Source organism: Lipomyces oligophaga (assembly GCF_038497815.1).
Source record: "Lipomyces oligophaga strain CBS 7107 unplaced genomic scaffold V1516scaffold_1, whole genome shotgun sequence".
NCBI lineage: Eukaryota > Fungi > Ascomycota > Lipomycetes > Lipomycetales > Lipomycetaceae > Lipomyces > [Lipomyces] oligophaga.
The window spans coordinates 1,536,710-1,562,840 of NW_027117785.1; the positions used below are offsets into that span (position 1 = coordinate 1,536,710).

Genomic DNA, 26,131 nt, shown 5'->3' on the forward strand with positions numbered 1-26,131 from the left:
AATGAGAAAAACAAGGGAAAAATAACGAAATTAACGAAAAAAACCGAAAAAAGCCAAAATCAATGATAAAATCATGTTTGAGACCACTATTGACGAATAAAATACAACGAAAGCAGTCAAATAAGTGATTCATGATGCATGCTCTCATTTTTCCAGATTGATTGCCTTTCCAAACTTTTTATATAATGCCGACTTTAGAACGTCCATCTCGCTCTTTGTTGACCGTACCTTCCCGTCAAGCTCTTCCAGTCTAGTATCTGTACTCTCTAGTGATCTGTGTTAGTCACTCATCTCTAATACCGGTTCGTCCAAAATGTACCTGATTCCTTTTCAAGTAACTCTACAATTTCAGATTGCTTGAGCCAATAGAATGCATCTCCTATTTTGTATCTTCCAAACCATTAGTGTCCTAATAGATAGTTCAGATAAACAGAAATATACGCACGGTAAAACTTCATCCTCATCAACTAACTCTATCTCCATGCTCACGTCGTCTAAATATTCCTTTCGATCTCTGAATAGCTGGCACTCATCTTCTAAATTTGAAAGTCGTGCATTGAGTTTCGAAAATACATTAATCCGCGACTGGTCTTCCCACGAGACCTGGACATCTGTATTCTCCTGGCCCGCAGGCAGCTTTTACTTTTGTTAGTTTGAACCGAGTTTGATCACTTGCCACTCGCGTTTGTAGGGCCCTGTTTAGAAAGTACGCACCATTTGAAGACTCATATCTCTTAACTACACCGTCGTATAACACCGTGGCCACCAGCTTTGTTCTTATTCGCTGTTGTACCTCCTTCTCATTACCATCTAATTGTCTTCTTAGCTCCTTCTTCCTGATCAGTTCACGTAGTCACATGATTATATCACATGACCAATACACTGGACAGCATCAGAGCCTGATACCCGACCTCAGGCTTACTGAGGTGCTTTCTACCAAGCATAGCTACTATAACACGATCATCGCGGCCATTGAATTAGATACCGCAATTTTATCGGTCTTTTTTAGTATTATTGCGTGTCTTAGTATCCGTGTGAATTACACAGATTGCTTTGGTTCTGAATCTTTGGTCCCGAATTCCTCCCCGAGGCGGTTCTGCGCTTCATCTTCCTTAGCTTGCGCTGCATCCGCCGGCAGATGTCCTTCGGTCTCGCAGACCGGCGATGGTAAACCCTGTTTTCGCTCCATCCTCAGCCAGTGCGCAGACGAGCCGTTCGAGATCACCTATTAGACCTGTTCGTATAGCCACCTCAGATGTCTCCACTGTCACGGCTTCCGCGGCTCCGCACCCCGTTCGCGCGCTGATCGAGTCCCTGGGGTCGACCCAAGATATTGGACCCCGACTTCGCGATCTATATGAGCTACAACGCATTCTCGTCGAGATTCCAGAATCTAAAGATATTTTTCGGCTCTCAGGTGGTTTTGAGGCGGTTTTTGCCTGTCTGAACACAACCGTTCCCGCTGATCAGGATGAGGACTTCTCAGTGGCCGCAGAGCTGTTCAAATGTGTTTTCAACATTTTCTCAGACGCGCTCATGAACTCCAGTATGAATCATCGGTATCTCGCGGAGAAAATAGGGGTTGAACAAATCAGACATGCTGTTTTAAAGTCTGAACTTCTCGAACACAACTGCCGACAAGTTCTGGGAATCTTGTTCGCTTTTGCGATTTCTGACTTCTCTATCTCTGCCATATTTGTCTCCCTGTCTCGCAGCATGTCTTCCACCTTTCCTACTGATCACTCTCCTGCAGATATAATAATGCTTTTACATGACCGTATCAATTCCTCCCTTTCACGCGATTTTGTTCGAAATCCGTTTATCGTTACCTGTATCCATGACATTCTGATCACGATTGCTAATTCAGATATTTACACAACAGTCGGAGCTGTCGTCGGCCTCACTGCGCTAGCTCGTTCTTCGATTTATAGTGCGGTTGCCATTTATAAAACTGATATTATGGATCGTGTTTTACCGCTGATGTGGGATAACAATGGGTTAGATCCCAGAATCATAGACGAATACAAGCTATTGATCAAATCATTGATTCATCTGGGTGTCAAGACAGCTACTGCCAAAGAATTTTTTAGACATGCTATTCAATCAGATGATGTAGCTTTGCTATTGCTGGATGGAATCAGGAACTCGCGCGAACCTGACCACATTGTTTTTGATCTGTCGCTCCATGGCTATTCTACAATCGAAATCAACTCTCTCAATCGTCCTTTCCCTCCGGTATCTTCTGGGTACACTATTACAGCCTGGATCAAATTTGATACTTTTGGTAGTGGAGAGCATACAATGCTTCTCGGCATACTAGATAACTCCAAGAAATGCTTTACAGTTTTATATCTCGAAAACGAGCCTCGTACTCTTATCCTACAGACTTCACTCAGATCATCAAAGGGCTATATCAAGTTCAAAGCGTTTCCATTCCAAGCTGGCCAATGGTATTTCATTTCCGTTCTTCACAAGAAGCCCCGCGTTGGCAGTACATCCTCTTTGACCTCACTATACGTCAATGGCGAATTCATCGAGTCTGCAAAATGTCCTTATCCCTCGCTTCCACCTAATGATGGACTTCCTCATGCTTTTATCGGCACTCCGTCTGATTTGTCAACCGGTCCTGGGTTGAATCCCTCGCATTCCACCTGGAGACTCTCTTCTCTTAATGTTTTCGAAGACTTGCTTTCTGGTGATGTTTTGGCTGTTCATTACCGTCTTGGGCCTCGATACTATGGCAATTTCCAAGATTCGCTGGCTCGCTTCCAGACCTATGAAGCGTCTGCGAATCTCACACTTCGAAATGAGAGCCAGAATGCTGGACGTGAGGAGTCAAGTGATATTATAAGTGTTATTCGTGGTCGGGCTTCATCTATTCTACCTGAAACAAAAGTTCTTCTTGCTATACACGGTCGGAACGTCGTCGATTCAACATTACTTCAACAGGACCATGGTTTTAAACAGCCTCCCAAAAGCGTTATACAGCTGGGTCGAAATCATTTGCTAGTAGTAAATGCCGCCGTTGCTGATATCAATATTGCTTTTAATACTTTGCATGGTTTGGGTATTGGCTCTGGCGATCCAATACCTGTTGTACATAATTGTCTAGATGATGCTGCATGGAGAGTTGGTGGATCTGCATTAGGTTTGAAAATGGCTCAGTTAGCCAAAACTGCTGATCAGATGTGTAATGCTTTGTCAGTTGCATTTGAAATAGTTCGAGAAAATTGGAGAAATTCTGATGACTTGGAGCGTGTGCATGGATATGCTATTTTAGCCAACATCATCAAACTCAAACAAGTTCCAGGGATCGTTAACAAAAGACTCCTTGAGATTGTTCTCGAGTTTGTTGGTTTTAATTTCAAGCATCAAAATCAGTCACTGCTAATTTGTCCTGTCGCGTACAAGACTCTTATTGTTGATTATGATATCTGGAGAAATGCAGATTCGGATACACTTAAGCTTTACTTTGAACAATTCATAGTATTTGGTGTTGGAAGTAAATTTCATGCGTATAATTCAAAGCGTTTAAACAGAATGAGTAAGGATCTGATAAGTGATGCAGAATTAGGGCTACTAACTGTTACAGGAATTATAAAGAAATTTATTCAGTGTCTGAAATCAGGCTCATTTTCTAAGGATGCTATAAATCATTTTCTGCCAGCGTTCAGGTCATTAATCCATACTAACCCTTCTGTTGAAGTTATGCGCTCTCTGTCTCTGTTTATAGTCTATTCATTTTCTGAAGGTATGCCAATTTTTGTCAGGCGATTACTTGTCTATCCGATTCTGATTGTTTTAGATGCCTCTATTTCTAGTGCAACAAGCTCAAAAAGCCAATCGTCGCTTGCTTTGGACAAGTCCGATGGAAAGGGATTACAAATGAGAGATATTGGATTCATGGTATTACAGACGTTCACAGATGTTCTTTGTACATCTTCCAGTTCCACAATCAAACGATTTGCGAAAACAGTTACAAACAAATGGGTTTTATTTCTAATTTCTCTTGACGATCCCCGTGGTGCCGTCGCAGGTACAAGAATACTTGCTCGGCTTTTAGTGGTACATGGTCCAAGTTATGTAAATAAGTTCGCACAGCGTCCGGGAGGTTTTATAATCATGCGAGACCGTTTGAAATCAAGATGGAATATTCCTCAGTTATGGCCTCTCTGCTTAGCCATTCTTTTTGGTATTGACGCTGCTACGATTGAGCTGTCTGATACATTAGATTTATTTTCATTGATAGAAATGTTTCGGAAGAATGGGAAGGCAACAGTTCTATATCCTGAAGTGTTCACTGTTCTTGGATCGATGTTGAAAGCTGGTACTCTCGCACTTATTTCAGAGGGTAATGATGATGACAGCGAGAATGACGAAAACGTTCTTGGTAATACTCATACTCAGAAAAGCACTAATACTGAAAACTTTGGGCATTATCTTCAGGTGCTCACGCAATTTTTCAGCGAAATGCATGCTTCATGTCCGGCATTTCAAGATTTTTGCGCTACACCTATATTCATTTCAGAGATCTTGGGGATTTTGTTTCCCGCGATCTGTAACACTGAATCAGTTAGTCCAGAGATTGAGCTCCAATATCGTGATAATGGGTTTACTTTGGACTCTGGAGATATTGTCGTTCGGCCAGCTTCTAAAGGTGGAAATCCAGCACAGATCATGAAGTCTATTCGCGGGACCAGTCCCTCCGGAAGTCAACTTGGTACTTTTGAATCGCGTCCTCGCGCATCTTCATTCCGTCGTGGATCGTCTTTCGTGCTAGTAGCTTCTGAAGAATCTTCTATTTCGCCATCATCTACTAGAGATACGATCACTCCATCATCTACAACTACCAAATCTTCTCACTCCACTACACGACCAAATATGAATGAAATCAAGAAAGGCACAATAAATAGAGTAGTTGAAGGATTGCTTGAAATGGTGGTTGCTGTGTTCGTGGAACAAGTCTTAACGAGAAAGGATTTCTCAGAATTGACAGTTTCAATCTTGGTATGCTCTATCTTTTTTATTTTCACCCCGATAGTACTGACTTTATAAGATTCCGCCCACGTTCCAGGAATATCAGATTTATTTCGAAACTTATCTTTTTCGGAATACCATTGCGCAGCTCAATACCTCAATTTCTTTAAACATGAGGATCCTGCTAGAAAGTCGTACGCTTTCAAATTTTGGCAAATTTGCGCAGCAGATGGCCGACTCTGTTTCTAATGGTATGTCTGAGTTTCTATTTATGGAGTTTGCTTATATTAATTGGCAAGGCTGGTTTCTGGGTGGTGCCGAACCATTACTAGAACTTATTGGAATGGTTGTTGAGTACCTGCAACAGCCTGCCGTTGAAAAATTGAGGTCTGTACGTGTGTCACATCAAGTTGTTTCTAATCTCCGGTCATCGTTTGTTCGACTAGCCCTGTTCCGATTGTCCGAGCTAGACGACCAGGAGGCTGATCCTTCAGTTAAAACAAAATTCTTGGAGCGTCTGTTTTACTGGCAAAACATTTTTCTTTCTCCAGCTTTGAGTGAAGATAATATGATAAAAGTTGTCTGTTATCTATTGTATAATCGATTGGTGGATATGAATATGGATGTACGAGAAGCTGCTACAAACATTTGGCGGATGATTTTGGTTCACCGACCAGTCGAGGCTTCTCTTGTTTTAGATAACATCAAATCTCTGGAAAGCATACAGCTGGCAAATGGATTCAAAAAGCTTACCGAAGTTGATAATGTGTCTTTCCTTGCATGGGTTGATCAGAACAGAAGTGCTTTAGATGAATTTTTTCTGGAAGATGTTTCAAAAGAGTGGGAAATATTTGTTGCTTCAGAGAATAAGATCATTGACGAGAACTCAAAGATCAGAAATTTAAAGCGCCGGGAGAGGTTGCGCCAGTCACTTCAAGATGAGACCAGCGCCCGCGTGAATTACCAACAACATAGACTTGAGCTCAAGAAGTGGATCGTTGCAATTTATAATACTGAGCATGTGAAATGTCTACGAAACTTACAAGATTTACAAGATACATATATGTTCTTGTCTTCAGAGTATGCCAAACTCGAGGCAGATCTTACACGGCCTCTAGGAGTCATTCCAGATGGCAACCCTGAGCGATGGAGATTAGATTTGACTGAAGGCAAAGATCGTATGCGGAAGAAGATGATTCCTGATACTCGCAATCGGATTTCACATTATTTGTCGAAAGAAGAAGATTCTAACGTTGGCTTCTCAGAAGGAGCTGTAGAGCGTGTAACCAAGGACCTTGAAGATCTTGACTTTGCCGATTCTTCGGGATCATCGAGACCGAATACAGATTCAAACTCAGGCCGATCGGAACAACAAAATACGACGGAAATTAATGTGGAAAGTGAAGACGGTTTTGAAATCGTTGAGGACCCTCGTGGACAAGAAGTGGAGGATGATGCATATGAAGATAAAAATCGAAAAGTTATTCGGAGTCTCGAACAAGGTGATAGACCTGTGGAGATGTGGAATGTGAGCAGGATAATTGGCCTAGATTCAATTGAAGGACTTCTTATTCAAGGGCAATCAAATTTGTATTTGATCGACAATTTTTTTCAGCGCAGCAATCGCGAGATAGTGAATCTTTGGGAGGCACCTATTCAAGAGCGAGACCAGTATCTGCAAACTATAGCGGGAGCTTCTCATAGACAGCGGTCGGACAGTCGACGTGATCATGAAACTCGTCATTGGGCACTGGATGACTTGGTTGCCGTTTCAAGAAGACAATTTTTATTTAGGAACGTTGCGCTTGAATTTTTCTTTGCCGACGGCCGCAGCTTTTTAATTACTGCTCAGTCTGTGAAAGAACGCGATCATATTCATAGCAAACTTATCAACAAGGTTTCCAACAGTGATAGTAATTCAGGCGCAGCGTTTTCAGATGAACTTTGGCGAAGCGCTTTGCAGCCGTCTCTTCAGGGCAGCTTTGCGGGACAGCTGGGTAAGATTGCTAATGTTTTTGTTCCTGGAAACTCCAATCTTGTTACTCGGCGCTGGGTTCGCGGTGAGATCTCTAATTTTTACTACTTAATGCTGATTAATACCATGGCCGGTAGAACATACAATGATCTGACACAATATCCGGTATTTCCTTGGGTGATTGCTGACTACACGAGCGAAGAGTTGGATCTTTCAAATCCCGCGACTTTCCGTGATCTGTCGAAACCTATGGGGGCGCAGACTGCTTCCAGAGAAAAGGAATTCAGGGACAGATATGAATCTTTTGCGGAGCTGGATGACGCGAACTCACCGCCGTTTCATTATGGGACTCATTTTTCTTCAGCTATGATTGTTTCGTCGTATTTGATTCGTCTCGAACCATTCGTCCAGTCGTATTTATTGATCCAAGGAGGTCATTTTGATCATGCGGATCGGTTATTTTATTCTGTTCGCAGAGCTTGGGAGTCTGCGTCCAGAGATAATATGGCAGATGTTCGAGAACTGATACCGGAGTTCTTTTATCTGGCAGAGTTTCTTGAAAATTCCAACGGATTCAATTTCGGTACCCTTCAAGGTGGTGAGGAAATAAATTCGGTGGAGCTCCCTCCATGGGCAAAGGGAGATCCCAAGATTTTCATTGAAAAGAATAGAGAGGCGCTTGAGAGTCCTTACGTGAGCCAGCATCTTCATGAGTGGGTTGATTTGGTGTTTGGGTTTAAGCAGCGTGGTGAGGCTGCTGTAGAAGCTGTGAACGTGTTCCACCATTTAAGCTATCATGGGGCAATTGATCTTGATAAAATTGAGGATCCTCTTGAGCGAATGGCAACGGTTGGTATAATTCATAATTTTGGGCAGACCCCTCACCAAGTCTTTACGCGACCACATCCACAGCGAGAAGTCTTGCGGCAAGCTAAATTTGAAGTTGACAAAGACACAGATTCTTTACTAAACATGCTCAGTTCTGTTAATGAGATGCGCCGATTGGAAAGTTCTCTGTCACCTTTCAAAGTCGATCGAGAAAGGTTACTGAAGCAATTTGATTCTTCGTTTACTGCATTTCTCCCGCCTTCATACGATCGAATGGTTGAATGGGGATACAGTGATGACGGAATTCGGTTCAAGTTGATCGAAAGCGGTAAAGTAAGTGATGCATGTTAACAGCCATTAATTTTTCACATTTTAACATTAAATCCAGCTGATTGGCCATTTTGAGAAACTTCATCAGAATCATCTTACTTGCGTAAAAGTTGCGGATCCGCGTACGCTAGTGACTGGAGGATATGACTGTATGATTTGCGTATGGCGCATGCAGGGTAATATGAAGTCGATGGACATTCAATTGAAAGCCTGTTTGCGTGGGCATACGCGTCCCATTGTTTCCCTTGCAATATCCCGGTCGTTCAGCACAATTGTTAGTGCGTCTGAAGACGGTGTGACCATCGTGTGGGATTTGAATCGATTACGTTTTGTACGGCAATTGGAGCACAATAAGGCTGTTATTAAGGTGAGTTACAATATCCAGTCTATGAAGCAAAAGCTGGTTTTGCTAACTAGTTGAAAAGAGCGTAGCTATTAGTGATGATACGGGTGAGATCCTGACGTCGGACGGAAATACACTGTTCTTGTGGACAATCAACGGCGATCGACTATTAGAGCGACCGATACCCGAAGACAAGCGACCTCGGTCATAAAATTTTTGTATCTGGTCTTTTTTATATGTTAACTGCTTTTTATTTCTGTACTACACAAAAAGAATTAGCGCGGCTTCATTGCCTTCGCCGAGAATTTCGGTTCTTTGTATCTGAGAATTATGTATATAATATGGACGGGATTTGACAAGTGCTCTATGTTAGCGTAGGAACGAGGGGATTGTGCAATTATCACGAACTACAGGGCTAATTTCTTGGAGGCTAGGAGATGAGCATAGAGTGATTTATCGTCTCGTTTTTGTCGCCGCTCTTATAGCTTTACTGCTGCGAAGTAGAACCTCTGATCCGTAACCGAGTTTCGTTTCGCTTCTCTTCCGATAATGTATTATGTTAAGCCGTCTTGGCTAACGCATTCTGGTACGCGAGTTAATTCCTGCGGTTCAGTATAATTACTTTGAAGCAGCAATTGTTCAAATGCTAACATGATTTGTTTCTCGACAAAGAGGGCCAAAAGCGATTTGAGGTGTATTCAATCCATGTACATCCGGATGGAACACGCCTTGCCTCGGGCGGATTAGGTGTGTATTGCGCGTGCGCAAAAGACGGGAAAGGAGAAGCTTCCCGTCCGTCCTCGCTTTCTATGTCAGAGAATCTATTTTAACGCATGATCTTGTTGCGATCTGAACAGATGCCAAAGTCAGAATATGGTCTACTGCTGCGATATATGCTGCCGTCGAGCCAGATGATGATGCTGCGAACGGAAGCCGCAAGCAGACACCGTATAGCGGTGCCAGGCAGCTGTGCAGTATGAGCACACACTCAGGTAAGCTCCTAGAGATACATCCACAGAATTGCATTTAGCTAAATTTTTATCTTGTCCTATAGGTGCTGTAACGGTCGTTAGATTTTCACCGTCCGGTAGATATCTAGCGTCTGGTTCTGACGATCGGGTCATTCTTGTTTGGGAGCGAGATGATGAAGGCCATGATAAACCACGCAAGGAATTTGGCGCATCTGGCGAAGCTGATACTGAGCACTGGGTAGTTCGTCGTCGTTGTGTTGGTCATGATAATGATGTGCAAGATCTAGCTTGGGCTCCAGATTCAAGTATGCTGGTTAGTGTCGGTCTCGATAGCGGAATTATTGTTTGGAGTGGTACCACGTTTGAGAAGATCAAAAGGCTCGACATTCATCAATCTCACGTTAAAGGAATTACCTTTGATCCTGCGAACAAATATTTTGCCACAGCATCCGACGATCGGACAATCAAAATTGTGCGATACCACAGAACAACTCCTACCGACGTGACCTTCTCACTGGATGCTACAGTTTCTGCTCCTTTTGAAGGCTCACCGCTAACAACATATTTTCGGCGCTGTTCTTGGTCTCCTGATGCGAGTCATATTGCTGCTGCCAATGCTACGAATGGGCCTGTTGCTACAGTTGCAATCGTTAACCGAGGAGTATGGGACAGCGAGATCAATCTCATTGGTCACGAAGGCCCTGTTGAAGTTGCGGCATTTTCTCCGCGCATGTTTTCAAAACTGAAGAAGTCAAAGCAGTTGGTTACCGTTATTGCATGTGCTGGACAGGACAAGGCATTAAGTGTCTGGAATACTTCCAATCCGAGACCAATTGTGGTTTCCCAGGATATCGCTGAAAAGGCTATTACGGATCTTGCTTGGGCTCCAGATGGACAAAAAGTTTTTGCTAGCTCGCTAGATGGAAGTATTGTCGTTTGTATTTTTGAAGATGGCGATTTAGGATATATCATTCCTATGGAAGAAAACGAGAAGCAACTTGCCAAGTATGGGAGAACCCGTGATTTAATGCATTTCCCGGAAAGTGTTGATCAGCTAGCACTTGAAGAAAAGTCTGCAAAAATGGCTGCTGAGGAGGGAAAGCAACGGATGGAGAGTATACTTACCGGTGGTCACAATGGCACGAATGGAAAAGACGCTGAAAATAATGGCCAACAAATTGTCTCAGATCCCATTGCCGTTTCAAATATCAGTGGCCCTCAACCGGATTCTGCAAAAAAGAATGGATTGATATCAGAATCAATAGTGAAATCAGAAATTGTTCAACCAGATCATGAAGCAGCTGCCAAATCCAAAGAAAATCCGATTCCCAGCGGTGTATCGACTGCTCAAATTTCGAAACCTACTGTTGAACTGACGCCTCAGAAACAGAAGGTTACTATCACTAAAGATGGCCGGAAGCGTGTTGCTCCTTTGCTAGTATCTGGATCTGCAGGCAGTTCTGGAAGTTCTATGCTGACTGTACCCGAAGCTTCAAGTTCTGTCGCACTAGGTAGCTCTTCCACGGCTGTACAATATGCAGAACCTTCAAATAGACTGCCTTCGGGAGGAATTCAAGGACTAGTGCTTGGTAACAAGAGAAAGCTCCAGGCGTCTGAGGATGGGGAGCGGGAGGCAAAGCGCAAGCAAAGCGAGGATACTATTCCAGAATTTATTCGTCCTCTTATTGTGTCCCCTGCGCTCAGCATTTCTCAAGTGCGATTGGCAGCACCTAAAATAAAGACTTTATTGACACAAGAGGCGTTAGGAAATGGATCGCTTGTATTTGAAGTACGGAATGGCAGCGGAGGAGAGAAGGAGCCTACACGTCTGACTCTGCAGCGTAAGGGGAACGTTTTATGGAGCAACTTTCTTCCTAAAATGGTTTTACTTGCGTGCGGTAATGCCTCCTTTTGGGCTGCTGCGTGTGAGGATGCCACTATCCATCTTTATTCAGCAACTGGCCGATCATTAGTTCCGACGATCGTACTGGAGTCTACTCCGAGTTTTCTTGAAGCCACAGGTAGGTATCTAGCATGTTTGACCACTGCCGGTCTGCTGTATACTTGGGATATTTTCAAGATAAGAGCGCTCCATGCTCCAGTTTCTGTGGCCTCGATTTTAGATGCTGCCGTGTATTCAGACAGCAGTCTTCACAAGACGCCATCGATCACCAAATGTTCTCTGTGTGCGAATGGGGCTATTGTGGTGACATTATCAAATGGCGATGGATATACTTTTTCGACTGAGATGCATGCCTGGCACAGGATTTCTGAGTCCTGGTGGGCCGTGGCATCGCAATATTGGGATTCGTCGGGTATCCACGGTGCAGGAGGTATTGTTGGGGTAGTTGAGCGTCGTACAGATGTGGAAGTGAAACGAAGTGGTAAAGGACGATTTTTACAGAGACTTGTGAAGAGTGCGATGATGCGAGATGGTTATGAGGGGATAGAAGCGACAGTTTCGATTGGACATTTAGAAAATCGCATCGAGGCAGCTGTTTTACTTGGAAGTGCACAGGAATTGCGGACATACATGCTGATGTACGCGAGGCGAATTGCAGAAGAAGGTATGAAGGACCGGATTGAGGAGCTTTTTAGGGAGTTGTACGGACCCATGACAGAAATGGGCGAGGCAGAGGAGACAGAGACGAAATTATGTGGATTAAATAAACGAGAAATATTGAAGGAGATTATAATAGCGGTTGGAGAGCAGCGGGCCGTGCAGAGAATCGCGATTCCATATGCGCGGCTGTTGGGCATACTAGAACCGAGTCTACAGGAGACGGCTTTGGAGACTCGGGAAGAACGGAAGATATGATAAGATAGTAAGGATGTATATTATTACTGCTTTGAATAAGATAGTGTGGGCTACAAAGAGTGATTTGAATACTATGTACAAGATGTGGAAGATATTGAAATATCAGGATATTTAGCATAGGAATTACATGCAAAATATATGAAGTCATCATAAATCTTCACAGACAAATTGAGCTTGAAGCCAAACCCGATACATTTTGAGCTGACGTTTGCGATTAACGAGTAATCTTCTATCAGTCGCGAGTCGTTGGACTTTCAAGGGAGGTTTGCCAAAGATGGCATGAATCTCCTGTTCAGTAAAAAAGTAGACAAGAGTACCATCGCCTCTCGCGTAGAAGCTGTTGTCAAGTAGACGACCTTTCTTGAATCTAAGTTGGGCCATGTCAAACCTTCCATAATCACGGAAGAGGATTTGGCCTCCTGGCTTCATTAATCGAGCGATATTGTGCACAGCTTTGCCCCATTGCGAGGGATTCAGTGCGGAGAAGACAAAGACGAGGAACAAATAATCGACAGAATGTTCTTGCATGCCTGATGGTAAAGCATCTGCGGTTGCAAGATCCCAGACTTCAGCGCGAGCATTAACACCGTCAACTTCCGGAGCGGAATTGACAATGTCGACTGCACGAGGGGAAAAGTCCACACCGACGACAACTAGATCTGGATTATCGTTATTTCGCAGCAAAGGAAGCATAGTATTTCCCGCACCGCAGCCAACTTCCATTACAACTTTGACTCCGCTATCTGGTCGAGTGGCACCATCATATACTGATGGGAACTCCGTTCTGAGCCATTTCCGGTCTTTAAAAAACCGTGCCTCATTATTATGGTAAAATTTATCCCAGTATCGTGCTGGATGGCCAGTATAGAGTTGCTTGTCAAAATCGTCCGCCGGATTCTCTTGCTGTGACGTGATTCGATCGTGCGCGTACTTTTCTTGTTCTTCATCCCATTCTACATGGTCCCTTAACTTGTCAGAAATTAGTTTGCAATAATATATCAGCACCGAACCAGTGTTCACTGAGAAATGCATACCAGGCGTTATGCTTCCAAACAGAAGATTCGTCGTCTAGTAGTCGTTGACCAAATTGAAATGGTGCATCTTTGTCCGAACGCAGATCTTTTTCAGATTGAGGCTCAATCTGCGTTCTGAGATCCATTTTCATGCCAATTTATATTATCCTTGTATAGCCTTTTGGAGCTGGCAATTTTACAACTGGACAAAACGAGAAATAAAAATCCTATGGCAGTTTTAACGGCCACTGTTCGTTGGGAGACTTCTGAAAATCCACTCAAGCGCCGCACGTAGTCCCAATCAGATATCGATAACATTATGTACTGCTATTTGACCGATATAGAGTAAAACTGCTATATCAGATAGCAGATAACAATTATCATATGCACATGCATGCTCGAATCGTATTTGTTCACACGAGAGGCAGGTCTTATTGAACCTCGCGAGTTTCGAACTGCTGTGCTCACGCGCGAGTACACTTCGCTTGTTCGGTCGACTAGTCGGTATTTTCCAACGCGGCATTCCGGAACAGTGAACTCGCTTGCGATCGATGCAGTTCGTGAGCGATTACTAATTTCCGGAGGATCTGATTCGCGATTGTTTATTTGGAACGTGCAGTCGCAAAATGGGATGAAGCATCAGTACTCTGTTGTTGGTCGTGTGCCTGCAAAATCTGTGCACAAGTACGGGATTTCGTGGGCCAGCTGGTGGCCATTTGACGATGGCATGTTTATCACGTCATCATTTGATGAGACGGTCAAAATCTGGGACTCATCTTGCGTCGAGGACATTTACAACTTTGACATCGGGGCTAGAGTTAATGCGCATGATGTCTGTCCGGTCGTGGGTTCTCCCCATTCGCTTGTAGCAGTTGCAGCAGATTGTAGTCCCATTCGGTTACTCGACCTGCGGTCATCCGCAGCGGCGCAGATGTTGTCAGGTCATGAGGGTCCATCAGTGAATTCAATAAAATGGTCACCTGTTGACCCATTTCTGCTCGCTTCTGGCGGCGCAGATGGTACAGTTCGATTATGGGACGTCCGCCGGTCGGCGTCATGTATAACGATTCTCAACATTGAAAACAAGTCCACGAAATCAGCCTCCTTTGCGGCCAGAGAAGCTGTTTCGACTTCGAGTACCCCGCACTTATCCATTGATAAATCCCATCGCGGCGTCGTCAACGGTCTTATTTTTCTTGAACACGGTCGAACTTTGATATCCACAGGTACCGATGAGTCTATTCGTGTATGGGATATTGCATCCGCCGAGGCAGGGTATGCAAACACGCTTGTTAATTTTGGGCCACTCGTCAGAAATAGATATTTGCAAACAATAAATCTAGTCGTCACTCCGATTCAAGATTCATCTCCCCAGCTACTATTTTTTCCATCCGACGCCGGTGAGATCTTAGTATTTGAAGTTTCCTCGGGAAAATTGGTGCGCAGATTGGCGGCCGGATCCGGTGGGACAGGTCGTCATCCTCGAGGTCTCGTCTGTCGAGGTGCAGATTACGCCGAGGTGTTTTCGGGCACTGGCCAAGGCGATATTATTTTGTGGGAATCGCCAATAGGGAACGAGGAAATGAACTCCACGCAGGGATTGTCTGGATTCAATCGTCTACGACTCCCATCCTCATCCAAGCTTACAGTCAAACCGACGAACCGTCAGCGGGAAAAGCGTTCGCATGCTTCTTTGTCGCCTTGTAATTCTACATCAACTTCTCCGGTGACTAGTAACGTTCTGCAAGAGATTTACTCCGGACTACAATTTGACGATCTATAATTTTCACATTCAAGAGGTGATCAGAGCTTAGGAGATCATAACAATGCAAATATGTAAATATCCGTCGGTGTACATACACTCATACAGCAATTCCGCCAGAGGAGCACTCATAGGCACTGAAATTCCGTGGACTATTGGCTTAGCTAAAATATATGTACGACGAGAAGGAAAAAGATAGCCTAGTTGGGTGTGTAAGGCAGTACCGACTGTTTGGACTTCTTCTGCGTTCTGTTAGACTTTCTGTATATGGGAAGTATTAATAGCGACATACTTGGGGATATCATTGGTGTAATTAGCGACTGAAGAATCTTGTTGGAGGAAGGAAGATATATTTTGACTGGGACATGATTCAGTGAGATTGCGTTCTGAGGTAATAATTTCCGGGCTGTGTTCCAAAACATATCGAAATCATCTAACAAATTAATATTGCCATTCCGCCAGCTGGCTCAGGAAAAAAAGACAGCATACATTTGACGACTGCAGCCCACATATTATCCGAATCAGCTCTCGACAAATTCATTACAGTATTTGAATTGCCCCGCCGTATAAAATCCGATTCTTTGACTCGGTTCATCCATTGGTCTTCTACATCCTTCACGCTCGTCAGCCTGAGAAGGCTGTCCGCAGGATAATCGTTGAAATGTATCGTAATCGACCATGGCAAATGCCAATCGTGATCTGCAATGTCTTCAAGAGCTGGGTCAAGGCCAGTCAAGAGATCGTACAGCAGTCCAATGGGCCAGTTCCTGGCTGTTTGTTAACAATTTCGTACAGAATATGGCTGTGAACCCACCATCGCAATGGAACATCTTCAAATTCGAACCACCATTCATACGACGAAGCAGATTCAGGATCTCGCAAGTACGGTTTGAAAAAGGCCAGTACCCGCTCAAAAAGAAACGGCAGATACGACAATCTATGTGCATTGATCTGCAGAGTTCAGTGAATGATAGATTATCAATTATAGCCAGAAGCTCACATACATAATAGGGTTGAATCAAATCAAGTGTGTTACGTTCCTGCTGTGCTAACACTATCTTCAACGGAATCGTTCCATTCCACAGCATTCTCCGTACACTCACTGGTTCTGGCGCAATTTCCATATTTGTTTAAGCATTTAATCATAACATACCGATATTCTTGTCAAATTTGGTATCGTTTATCTCTGAGTTTGACTGACAAGGCTACGGTAGGTAGATTGATTCAAGATTGATGATCTCATCCTGGATGTCCCAAATGTCATGTGATTACGATTTCCTCTTTAGATAACTCGAAGCTTACTTGTTCAATAGAAAATGTAATGGATAGAAATTCGTGCTAAAGAGATGAATTGATTCTTGAAGCAAATCTATGTTAGTTTTATTCGTGCATTGTTAAATGTTATCCCAATATTCTGCTAAGAAGAGAAATAAATGTATAACCAATCTTTATATTGTAGAATTGGGTTATTCCTAAGTCCATGTATGATCATGTTAACGATGGTAAAGATTTCTTGCATTTGATTATATTACCCATCATCTGAACTTAATATGGGCAGATGGAAGGGGCGACACGAGAAACCAATCTTAGCAATCTCGATAAATACAGACAGGCTTCTGGTGCACTTATAAAACTCAGCTAATTTCTCAATTTTTGACTGCCAATTTGAACCAGCTGTAATAATTTCAAACAGACCTAATTCAAATTAGGTCCCCTAATTCAACAGGGGCTGGTCTGTTCCTCACAGTTAGCGCTGGATGGCCAATTACAGCGCATTCTGCTCTCCTCCGTTTGCTAAATCTCCTGAAATCATCAAAACTAGTCTCGTTCGAGTAGTGTAAATTACACGTTTGTTATTCACCATTAACTTTATCTTGAGAAGTATCGTAAGGAAGTCGCTCTTAACCAGTCTCCAAAGCGCAGAAGTAGATTTTAACACGTGATATCCATTCAGTCAGTAGCGCAGCCCAAGTCACATAGATACTCATTTTTAGTAAATAGAAGCCAGCTTAAAAATTGGAATTAGTTTTGAAGCATTTGACCTTCTGTGGAAGTCAGTCTTTTGACACAATAGTTGGACGCGTTTGTACTGGTCCGGTGAAGGAACAGGACAGCGCCTGCAGACGAGGATATACTTCATCCTTGCCCGATATTAGTCTTGAGAGCCGTTCTCAGCTCGACCGGTCGTCTTGAGAGAGCTGTCTTTTGTCCTTCTGTGGTGGTCGATCTCTTGTTTCCTGAATGAATAATAGCGCGCTGCAAGTGCATCATGGCACCTGTTGGGTACCGGGCAGCCGATCTGCAGAATGCGCGAGCAAAGGTATGTCACCTATCGTATCATATCATATTACGGTGAAAGTGTCGTTAACAGTATCAAGCTCGTCGAGTCATATAATCAGATTCTTGAAGAATTCAATTCCGATAAGGAGCTGCGAAATGTTGGGAACTATCGTATATCTCGGATGATTGGTAAAGGTTTGTTTTCCGGAGTGCGGGATTTCAAGTGTACAGGCTGACTTTTGTAGGCAGCTTTGGAAAGGTATATTTAGCGACTCATAAGCTCACAGGCGCAAAGGTATGACATTTATATTGCTTTGAATATGCCTTTATGGTTTTAATAACGTGCCAGGTGGTTCTCAAATCAGCAGACAAGTCGGATCTCAATCTCGCACGAGAAATCCATCATTATAGACAACTATTACATCCACATATTGCAAGATTATACGAAGTCGTAATCACCGAAACCCTGGTTTGGCTTGTTTTAGAGTATTGTCCTGGTGATGAACTGTACGAGTATCTACTTCGTCATGGAGCTTTACCCGTTGAACATGTCCAGCGCATATTTTCCCAGCTTTGTGGGGCAGTCGCGTACATTCACGGGAAAAACATCGTTCATCGCGATTTAAAACTGGAAAATATTTTACTAGACAAGCATAACGGCGTAAAGTTGTGCGATTTCGGATTCACCCGTGAATGCGAGCCGAAACGATTTCTCCAGACTTTTTGTGGAACAATGTGTTATGCTGCGCCTGAAATGGTTCGTGGCGAGAGATACCAAGGACAAGCTATCGACGTATGGTCTCTGGGTATTATTCTGTACGCTTTACTTTGTGGTGAACTACCCTTTGATGAAGAAGATGAGATCCAAACTCGCTTACGTATCTCGACCAGTGATCCGGAGTATCCTGATACACTTCCGACGGAGGCGCTAGATCTCCTACAATCCATGCTTTCCAAACGTGCCAGCAATCGACCTTCTGCAGCAGAGGTTCTTCAACATCCTTTTTTAGCTTCCTACAGTGCGCATTCGATCTCGTTAATCTCGAAATCGATTCCTGCTCCGTTCACTTCTAAACATGAACGTGAACTTTTAGACCGACTTCGTCATGCGTTTGTAGACATTGAAACTCTTCGGGAAAGTGTTCTACTGCAGAAGTGTGACAATTTAGCCGGATGGTGGGCATTGGCTCTTGAACAAGAAGAATACAGATTGAAGAAATCCAGGCGGAAGAGACACAGTCGAGCTCGACGGCTTCTCGAGAGTGCAACACATACGCCGAAAGTTGAGCCTGACGCATCGATTCCAATTATCGTGTCAGAGCGAACCCAAGACAGTCATACGGAAGCACTTACTGAGCCGGCCGCAGAGAAAGAGCGACCAGCTAGTCGACTTTCCAATGAAACAAAAACTGTTTCGGATGAAACCCGGCCTAGCATGAGCAGTGCTCGAAGAGGATCTGGAGAAACAACACATTCAACTTCTAGTCGTCGCCGGTCAAATATATATCACGAGTTTGTGAACGGATTCATGGCTATGAAACGAATTGGCGCTTCAAGACAGAAGGATAATTCATCGGTAGACAATAATGCGCCGCTGCACAGGCCTTCGATTTCGAGTTTACTGTCTCGTCGCCATTCGAATTCGCTATCAAGATCCATGAATGGCGAGACAGAATCAGAATCTAACGTGGTGCCTGATATTCCTAAGACTAAAAGTGGCCATCTCGCTGTATTGTCGCCAGGGTTGTCAGCTACGATTCACGGGGGCCTGGAACATGCTCCTTTGCCATTAACGGAGAACAAAAATGAGCCAAATATGCAACAATCTCTGACTAGCCCTCAGCGATTGATGCGGAAAAATCGCGCTGGATCGCAGACGTCAAAACGTAGCTCGACGGATAGCCAGAAGCTAATGCTTTCGCGCCGTCACTCAGACCGACGATCTGGAAGCCACCACATGAGGACATCAAGTTGGCGACGTTCTATTTCAGCAGATCGGCACTCATCACCTTCTACTGTTTACCTTGCACGAGCTGGAAGCCAAATTTCGACGTCGTCATCGCTGTCATCTTTCAGATTGTCCTATAATCGGCGGTCGACACTGTCCCGACAGTCGAGCACATCCAGTAATTCCGTGGCATCGTCACGAAATCGATCACGATCTCCTCACTCTTTTAGATCGCAATCTTGGTACAGACCGCGATCGGGAGAGCTATCGTTTAATAATGCAACGTCTTCGGTGGAACCTTCACTACGTAAACTATCTACTGTGCATAGCATCGATGATGAAGGATCTGCGGGGCTAGGGAGCTCGAGACTTTCGAGTTACTCGGACCAACATAGTTCTGGGAAACGTCGCTCGGAGCCGAACTTGTCAATGTCTGCGGTGACAGCCGGGCCGGTGAATCCAGATCGATATGCTCGCTACGGCCAGACTCGCTCAATAGGCTGGGCTGGGTCGACTTTACACGAGGCAGCATTTTTCAAAGCTGGGGGCAATTTTTCAGAAGATACGACATTGGGAAATAACGTATCAAGTACTTCATCGGGGATGCATACTCTTCCTAAGCGGCAAACTAGACCGGCGCCTTCGAAACTGGGGCAGCCACGACCAGGACTAGGCACTACTGCTGCTCAGTCTCGAGGTAGAAAGGGATCACCAGATAATCAGCCCACAGAGGTCAGTAGTGCGGGAATCAACGTTTCTAAGTCAGAAGTTGTACATAATAGTAAGAATCAACCTCGGGTTATAGAGGAGGTTGATGAGGATGTTATCGTGGATACAGTGCAGGACGACGATGACGACGACGACTTTGGGAAGGATAATATGGAACGGGATGGGGACGATAATATAGACAATGCGAACGGTAATGTACTTGAGGAGGGAATCTCGGATTCAGAGAATAATTAATATCAAGTGTATGAAGGACACGATCTAAGGTGTATTAATTGATAGAATTAGAGTGAGATAAAACTAATGTAAACATATGTACAAATACAAAATACGCCAAAGCAGACTGACAAGTAGAAAGCTTCACCATATTCTGTTCGCTTCCTTTTTCATATTCCTCCATTCTGCCTTGCATTCTTTGTAGGCATCGAAAAACTCTCTGCATTCGACTTTAGCTCGTTTCCGATCATATCGGACTCGATCTAGACAATTTAAACTCATTTGCGAGGTTAATTTACACGGGTCGTAGAATTTTGAGGGCGCTTTTCTGAATTTGAATTGTTAATGATATCCGTAAGATCCACAGTCACGAGCTCTATGCCTCACAGTATGTTGACTTACGAATTCATGGCCTCCAAATGCTTGATATCCCTCGGATTGTCGGGATACATCTGATTGAAGCCGGACTCAAACCGTTCTAGACCTTCACTCACATCATTCTGTGTATATCTCGTACCACCCTGCGTAGGTCGCAAATTTTCTGTTTCCGGCATTATGTATATTTATAAATATTTGCCAACGAATGAATATGAATTTGGAGGCAGTTGATTTCACTAAATGGCTCTGGATACGTTACATGGGATCATGTGATATCAAGACGGGTAATCCAGTTTCTCGGAAGTAGGGAGCCAAAAAAACTTCAAATCCAGCTCAAAATCTAGTCGAAATCATCGCGAATAGGCGAAAAAGACGGAATTTAGATGAAACAGCATAGAAAAATTGACAATTGGTTTTATTAAATTTTCATTATAATTTCGTCTGGTCGCTGACAAGTCAAGTATCGATTCTGGTTAGAAGGTATGTCTAAGAATTAACAAAGAATTGGATTTATCCCCTCTGAATATGGCGAAAGGTTGATTGGATTAACCAGTCTGTGAGTAGGTCAAAAAGGTTAAAAGCAAACAATTCCAGTCAACTTCCTGTTAGAGAGTAAAAGATACATCAGAGAATGGCTTTGTTTCGACAGTTTTCACGATTATCGTCGTCGTTCGTATCCAGAAGTGGATTTTCGCGTCGAATACATTCTGTTCCAGTGTTAGAGTCTGAAGAAACCATGGTCCGAGAAGGCATTCCGGGACTCTACAGTGCGCAAGGATTTGAGATCGCCTGGCCGAAGTACCAGTCATATGTTGTTGCAGAGCTCAACAAGCGCACAGTGGGCACGAAACTTGACGGGTTGACTGCGTTCGAGACGATGCTCACCGCAGGGAGAGATTTGACAAAAGTACCTGAATTCAATTTTGCCTCTTTGTCTCACAACAACCACCTTTTTTTCCACGGTCTCAAGCCCTCTGGCACTTCTGGCGAGCAGCAATTGCCGACAGGAAAACTTCAGGCAGCCATTGACCTCAGCTTCACGTCCATCGATGAACTACGCGACCATATTATCTATATCGGCACGGCGATGTGTGGCAATGGTTTTGTTTGGCTTCTCGAGGGTCCTGACAAGAAGCTATACGTCACGGCTACTTACAATGCCGGTACCCCTTACGACTACGCTCGCAATCAGACCTCCGATTTCAACTCACCCTCGTCTGCGGCCGCCAGAGCCCAAGTATCTTCAAATGAACGCACTCTCCGGCTCAGCACAATCAGTAAAGCAGCATATTCCTCTGAATCGCCCGTAGCTTTACCAGCAGAAGTCCATGCAAATCCAGAGTACCCTCTCCCACTGCTTTGCGTTAGCGTTTGGGAGCATTCGTACTTGTTCGATTATGGTTTCGGGAAAAAAGAACAATATCTCAACAACTGGTGGAACTCAATCAATTGGCCTCTGATCGAATCTAGATATTTATCCGCTTCTGGTTCACCCTCCGACGACACTTCCTCTCACCCTGATAAACAAGAGCCTAATCAAGAATAATTATTCTGGATCCGTTTATATATTCGCAGCTTGTTTGTACATATTTTGTAATTTAATAATATATATTAAATAAAGTATTTCATAATAGCAGAACAAATCCTAAGACACCAAAGAAATAGAAAGTCAAACAATTTAAAACAATTTAAAATATCCCAGAATAAATATTTATAACGCAAGTCCGACTTATTTTTTTTAAGTTAAAATCCTTTCTCATCTCAGCTCTCATGCTCACCCCATCTAGTTGTCACTATCAATCTTCTTCAAAACATCATTGAAATCCGACTCTGTCACAACTACTCCAGACTCAGAACATTTAGCTTTTGTACGTAGCTCCGAGCAAAGACCGTCAATATCAAGATCGCCAAATTTAGGATGCATCGAGATTCGGTCCCATAACGCAGTGCATCCCATAAATGGTTTGTTATCCGCTGGAACAACCTCATCCTCTGGCTCTTGCTTGATCTTAGGTTCAGGGAAACTACTAGTAAGTGTCTTTGTCCGATCGGCCGTGTTGCTGCTCGAACTGCTCCGACTAGACACCCGCTCTGAAGAGTCCATAAAGCCAGTGTCAAATATATCATCAGGCGTAAGCTCTGGCAAAGTGAATTCCTCTTCACTTCCCGGAAATATAGAATCTCTGTATTCAGAAAACAGTTCCGTTTCAAAAGATGGAGGACTCAGAATACTCGAATCTCGCAACTTGGGTATTGGATTATCTCGTGTTCCACAAGCCATCGACAATTGTGCGCAAAAATTCTCTTCTGGCTTGGCTGGATGTGGAACTCCAGTCACTGAAGATGGGGTATGCTGCATAGTCGGCGCCCCCGTATCTGGAGACATCAAGCCAGTAATCCCATGCGGTGAGTATGGAGAAGACGCATATAACTGAGCTTGTGTAGCAAATGGTGCAGCACTTGAAAACGAAGAGGTCGTAGATGTAGGTGAAGCAACCGAGGACAATGGCTGTGAAGAAGATTTAGCTTGCTTTGCATTTGCTCCAAAGAGTGGAAATTCAAACGTGAAAGGGGCGGAAAATGAAGTCGCACCAGTAACAGGCGAGTTTCTTGAGGTTGACAACTGTCGCTTTCTGTATTCCTTCAATTCCGCCTGTAGTCTATCAACTTGCTTCTTCAAAAAGTGATTTTCCGTATTCATATTATGAGCATCATTTTCAAGTTCTTCCACTCGAGTCTCTAAATCCCGCAAATGCTTCTCTTTGCGCTCCCTAAACGCCCTTTGTGCGGCCCGATTCTGTGCTTTACGCTTGCTCGAAGGCTCCACGGCCATAAGCTTACGACCAAGTCTCTTCGGTTCATCTTGATCGATCATATCGACTTCTAAAATACTAATTAGAAAAAGAGAAAAATTAAAGCTTTTGCGAGATACACACCTCTGCGTTTAGAGTCATTCTCGGAAAGGTCGTCATCAGACATGATCTCATCGCCCACTTTTCGCTTATCAGCTTCGAGACTAAGATTAGAAGTTGAGGGAGTGGAAGAAGACATATTTTGGAGCGCTCGCATGGAAGGAGATAACTCCAGCTTGACCTGAACTGCTTGAGATTTGGCGCCTGTCGAGAGCTCAGGAGACTGCGACTTCCCAATAGTAGTGGCCGACAAAACTGAGGCAGCATTAGTAAAAGACGACGCATCACTCTCTCCGGATTCTCCAGACGAGGTGATAAGATCACGTAGACTACTGTTGATATCACCGGATCCTAGCGAAGTGAAATCGTCCTCAGCAAAAGCTGTAGACAATGAGGCCGGGCCATCGGCACCAGAAGTATGTTGGAGCGACGAGAGATCGCCCAAGAAATCTGATGAAGAAAGAGCCGCCAGAAATCTCTGAGTGTCGTCCGGGAAGAACTCTGGAGAATTGAACTGATTCGACATGGAATTCGTATTGCCGTAATCTTCTTACTTTTTACTTGAGAGAAACTGTGCTGATAACAAGGACTGCTGCCGCTTAGGGTATCCTACTAGCTCCAGAAAATTATCAAAAGTTCTTTCGAATCAGTTGCAAAACTCCAACAAATATCACAGAAAATAATCGTAAAGACTCCCAATAAAATCGACCAAAATATGCACAAAACTTGTCCACTTTATGATTATAATAGCGTCAATCCGAACCAATTTAGATGAAGAGCCGGGAGTGGCAATCGACCTGTGCGCTCCATGCTTGAACATTTGTGCCTCATAGTGCTTACATTTGGTGGCTTTTGTATCATTTCATCCAAGCGCGATCTACTAACCAACCCTTCCATAATATTCACGTGATATCACGTGACTTGCCGTTGTTCGAACAATTTTCCTCCCAACAACTGATGAGCTTTTAGCGATTTTTTTTGATTTGCCGAAGAAAATATCAGTCTCGAGTGGAAGAGAAAGAGCTCTGGATCCAAAACCATGTCGGCTCTTGAAAATGGTCAAGATGTGGCAGATGCTAATGCGGCTGGTCAGATCAGAATCAGGCTTTCGACCCGAGAAGCCAATCTTGCTGTACCTGATGTGCCTCTGCTTGTTCCATTATCTCTGAGGCGGTACGGACTATCCGAAATTGTTAACCATTTGCTGAATACCGATACGCCAATTCCATTTGATTTTCTGATAAACAATGAGCTCTTGCGTACTTCATTGGAGGATTACATTGTTTCGAAAGGTTTATCTGCTGAGGTCATTATTGATCTCGAATACACAAGGTCTATTCTCCCACCGTCATTTTTAGCTTCGTTTGCCCACCCGGACTGGGTCTCGTCAGTATCTATTATTCAAGATGATGCGTCGGCCTCGACTCCAAAGGCTGCTCCTATTTTATCAGGCTGTTATGATGGAGTCTTGCGGACATGGACTTTGTCTGGATCAGTAGCAGCTGAGTACGCAGGTCATACTGGTCCGATCAAGTCTGTCAAATGGCTTGAATCTGCTAGTGAACGGAGACTTGTCTCAGCGAGTATGGACCGGTCTATTCGAATTTGGAAATCCAAGTCAGCTGCTAGTGACTTCGACTATGATGACAACGAGGACGAAGATCAAGTGGATGCAGATGCTACTATAGTTAAAGCCTCCCGTGTATTTACCGGTCACACGGCTTCGGTCGACAATATTGACGTTCATGCTGGGTCTCATCGAATTCTCTCCGCTTCAAGTGATGGTAAAGTTGGCCTGTGGACCACCATTTACAAACAATCGCCAGATGCAACCCTTCCCGTTGCTTCTCAGGTTGGAGGTACAAAACGAAGACGCAAGTCAAGCACTTCAGTGACCTCTAAGGGTCCCCTTTCGATGATGTCTTCGCATAATGGGCCAGTTACAGATGTTCTTTTTGATAGAAAAGATTCGACTGTTGGATATTCCGTATCTTTAGATCACACAATCAAGACTTGGGATTTGGTTACATCGTCATTAGTTGATTCAAGGACAACTGGCTTTGCTCTGCTATGCATTGCACATCTTCCTCAGTTATCACTATTATGCTGTGGTTCGTCCGCTCGACATGTCACACTCCATGATCCTCGAGTTTCTGCAGACAAGACTACTAGCTTAACCTTATATGGTCACAATAACTTTGTCGTTGATATTGCAAATAGCCCTGAGAGCCCATACATGTTCGCTACAGCTTCTTATGATTCGACGGTGCGCATTTGGGATGTTCGAGCCGAGCGAAGCTTGTACGTTATTTCTCGCGGAACGGCAAGCTCAGTTCCGGATAGTACAAAGAAAGTGTTTGGCGTCGATTGGACAAAGAGTGTAGGCATTGTTAGTGCAGGAGAAGACAAACGTGTTCAGGTCAACCGGGGGACTGGACTTCAAGGTGATGTTCCGCCGACAAATAAATAAGTAAAAACTGGTGCAATGTTTCGCCCTCAACTTGGCCATCTTGCCAGGCTTCTTTTTGTACAATAGTTTCTTAATATCGCTAATTCGCACCAGTAAGTACAGTATAGTATCTGTGAAAGGATAACGCGTAATCACGTGTTCAATGGTTGTCTGTAAATAATTCTCAAGATATAATGTAGTCGAA

General features: G+C 43.9%; 11 protein-coding genes across 11 annotated transcripts; 6 read left to right on the plus strand and 5 right to left on the minus strand.

Moving 5' to 3' along the window:
• Positions 1–144: 144 nt before the first annotated feature.
• V1516DRAFT_661937 (Prefoldin subunit-domain-containing protein) lies at positions 145–729 on the minus strand (the record flags this gene model as incomplete). The annotated part of the gene is made up of 4 exons (XM_066920409.1): positions 145–266; positions 320–390; positions 446–636; positions 715–729. 4 exons carry the CDS (start codon positions 727–729, stop codon positions 145–147), a joined length of 399 nt encoding a protein of 132 aa, XP_066780047.1.
• A 220-nt stretch (positions 730–949) lies between these two features.
• On the plus strand, positions 950–8,820 carry V1516DRAFT_668782 (uncharacterized protein). The gene is made up of 7 exons (XM_066921059.1): positions 950–3,544; positions 3,593–3,751; positions 3,806–5,007; positions 5,057–5,228; positions 5,277–8,113; positions 8,169–8,477; positions 8,536–8,820. The coding sequence occupies exons 1-7, from the start codon at positions 1,165–1,167 to the stop codon at positions 8,662–8,664; spliced, it is 7,188 nt and encodes a 2,395-aa protein (XP_066780048.1). The 5' UTR covers positions 950–1,164; the 3' UTR covers positions 8,665–8,820.
• A 4-nt stretch (positions 8,821–8,824) lies between these two features.
• V1516DRAFT_668785 (TUP1-like enhancer of split-domain-containing protein) lies at positions 8,825–12,386 on the plus strand. The gene is made up of 4 exons (XM_066921060.1): positions 8,825–9,039; positions 9,126–9,200; positions 9,311–9,445; positions 9,508–12,386. The coding sequence occupies exons 1-4, from the start codon at positions 9,003–9,005 to the stop codon at positions 12,240–12,242; spliced, it is 2,982 nt and encodes a 993-aa protein (XP_066780049.1). The 5' UTR covers positions 8,825–9,002; the 3' UTR covers positions 12,243–12,386.
• Positions 12,248–13,507, minus strand: V1516DRAFT_632120 (actin binding protein). The gene is made up of 2 exons (XM_066919960.1): positions 13,277–13,507; positions 12,248–13,206 (listed from the first exon to the last, which is right to left on the minus strand). Exons 1-2 carry the CDS (start codon positions 13,405–13,407, stop codon positions 12,390–12,392), a joined length of 948 nt encoding a protein of 315 aa, XP_066780050.1. The 5' UTR covers positions 13,408–13,507; the 3' UTR covers positions 12,248–12,389.
• An 87-nt stretch (positions 13,508–13,594) lies between these two features.
• V1516DRAFT_705812 (WD40-repeat-containing domain protein) lies at positions 13,595–15,038 on the plus strand (the record flags this gene model as incomplete). Its single annotated transcript, XM_066924152.1, has 3 exons — positions 13,595–13,755; positions 13,789–14,809; positions 14,990–15,038. Exons 1-3 carry the CDS (start codon positions 13,650–13,652, stop codon positions 15,036–15,038), a joined length of 1,176 nt encoding a protein of 391 aa, XP_066780051.1. The 5' UTR covers positions 13,595–13,649.
• On the minus strand, positions 15,024–16,220 carry V1516DRAFT_668791 (autophagy protein Apg5-domain-containing protein). Its single transcript, XM_066921061.1, has 5 exons — positions 16,022–16,220; positions 15,832–15,968; positions 15,507–15,784; positions 15,310–15,450; positions 15,024–15,259 (listed from the first exon to the last, which is right to left on the minus strand). Exons 1-5 carry the CDS (start codon positions 16,139–16,141, stop codon positions 15,066–15,068), a joined length of 870 nt encoding a protein of 289 aa, XP_066780052.1. The 5' UTR covers positions 16,142–16,220; the 3' UTR covers positions 15,024–15,065.
• A 768-nt stretch (positions 16,221–16,988) lies between these two features.
• On the plus strand, positions 16,989–20,312 carry V1516DRAFT_668794 (uncharacterized protein). The gene is made up of 4 exons (XM_066921062.1): positions 16,989–17,337; positions 17,396–17,492; positions 17,543–17,592; positions 17,647–20,312. Exons 1-4 carry the CDS (start codon positions 17,287–17,289, stop codon positions 20,206–20,208), a joined length of 2,760 nt encoding a protein of 919 aa, XP_066780053.1. The 5' UTR covers positions 16,989–17,286; the 3' UTR covers positions 20,209–20,312.
• On the minus strand, positions 20,213–20,758 carry V1516DRAFT_632132 (uncharacterized protein). The gene is made up of 2 exons (XM_066919961.1): positions 20,590–20,758; positions 20,213–20,515 (listed from the first exon to the last, which is right to left on the minus strand). Exons 1-2 carry the CDS (start codon positions 20,739–20,741, stop codon positions 20,332–20,334), a joined length of 336 nt encoding a protein of 111 aa, XP_066780054.1. The 5' UTR covers positions 20,742–20,758; the 3' UTR covers positions 20,213–20,331.
• Positions 20,759–20,874: 116 nt separating this feature from the next.
• Positions 20,875–22,208, plus strand: V1516DRAFT_668798 (mitochondrial 37S ribosomal protein mS42). Its single transcript, XM_066921063.1, has one exon. The coding sequence runs from the start codon at positions 21,197–21,199 to the stop codon at positions 22,109–22,111; it is 915 nt and encodes a 304-aa protein (XP_066780055.1). The 5' UTR covers positions 20,875–21,196; the 3' UTR covers positions 22,112–22,208.
• Positions 22,157–24,229, minus strand: V1516DRAFT_709786 (transcription factor PAP1-domain-containing protein). Its single transcript, XM_066924225.1, has 2 exons — positions 23,502–24,229; positions 22,157–23,448 (listed from the first exon to the last, which is right to left on the minus strand). Exons 1-2 carry the CDS (start codon positions 24,001–24,003, stop codon positions 22,349–22,351), a joined length of 1,602 nt encoding a protein of 533 aa, XP_066780056.1. The 5' UTR covers positions 24,004–24,229; the 3' UTR covers positions 22,157–22,348.
• A 240-nt stretch (positions 24,230–24,469) lies between these two features.
• On the plus strand, positions 24,470–26,131 carry V1516DRAFT_668800 (WD40-repeat-containing domain protein). The gene has a single exon (XM_066921064.1). The coding sequence runs from the start codon at positions 24,517–24,519 to the stop codon at positions 25,945–25,947; it is 1,431 nt and encodes a 476-aa protein (XP_066780057.1). The 5' UTR covers positions 24,470–24,516; the 3' UTR covers positions 25,948–26,131.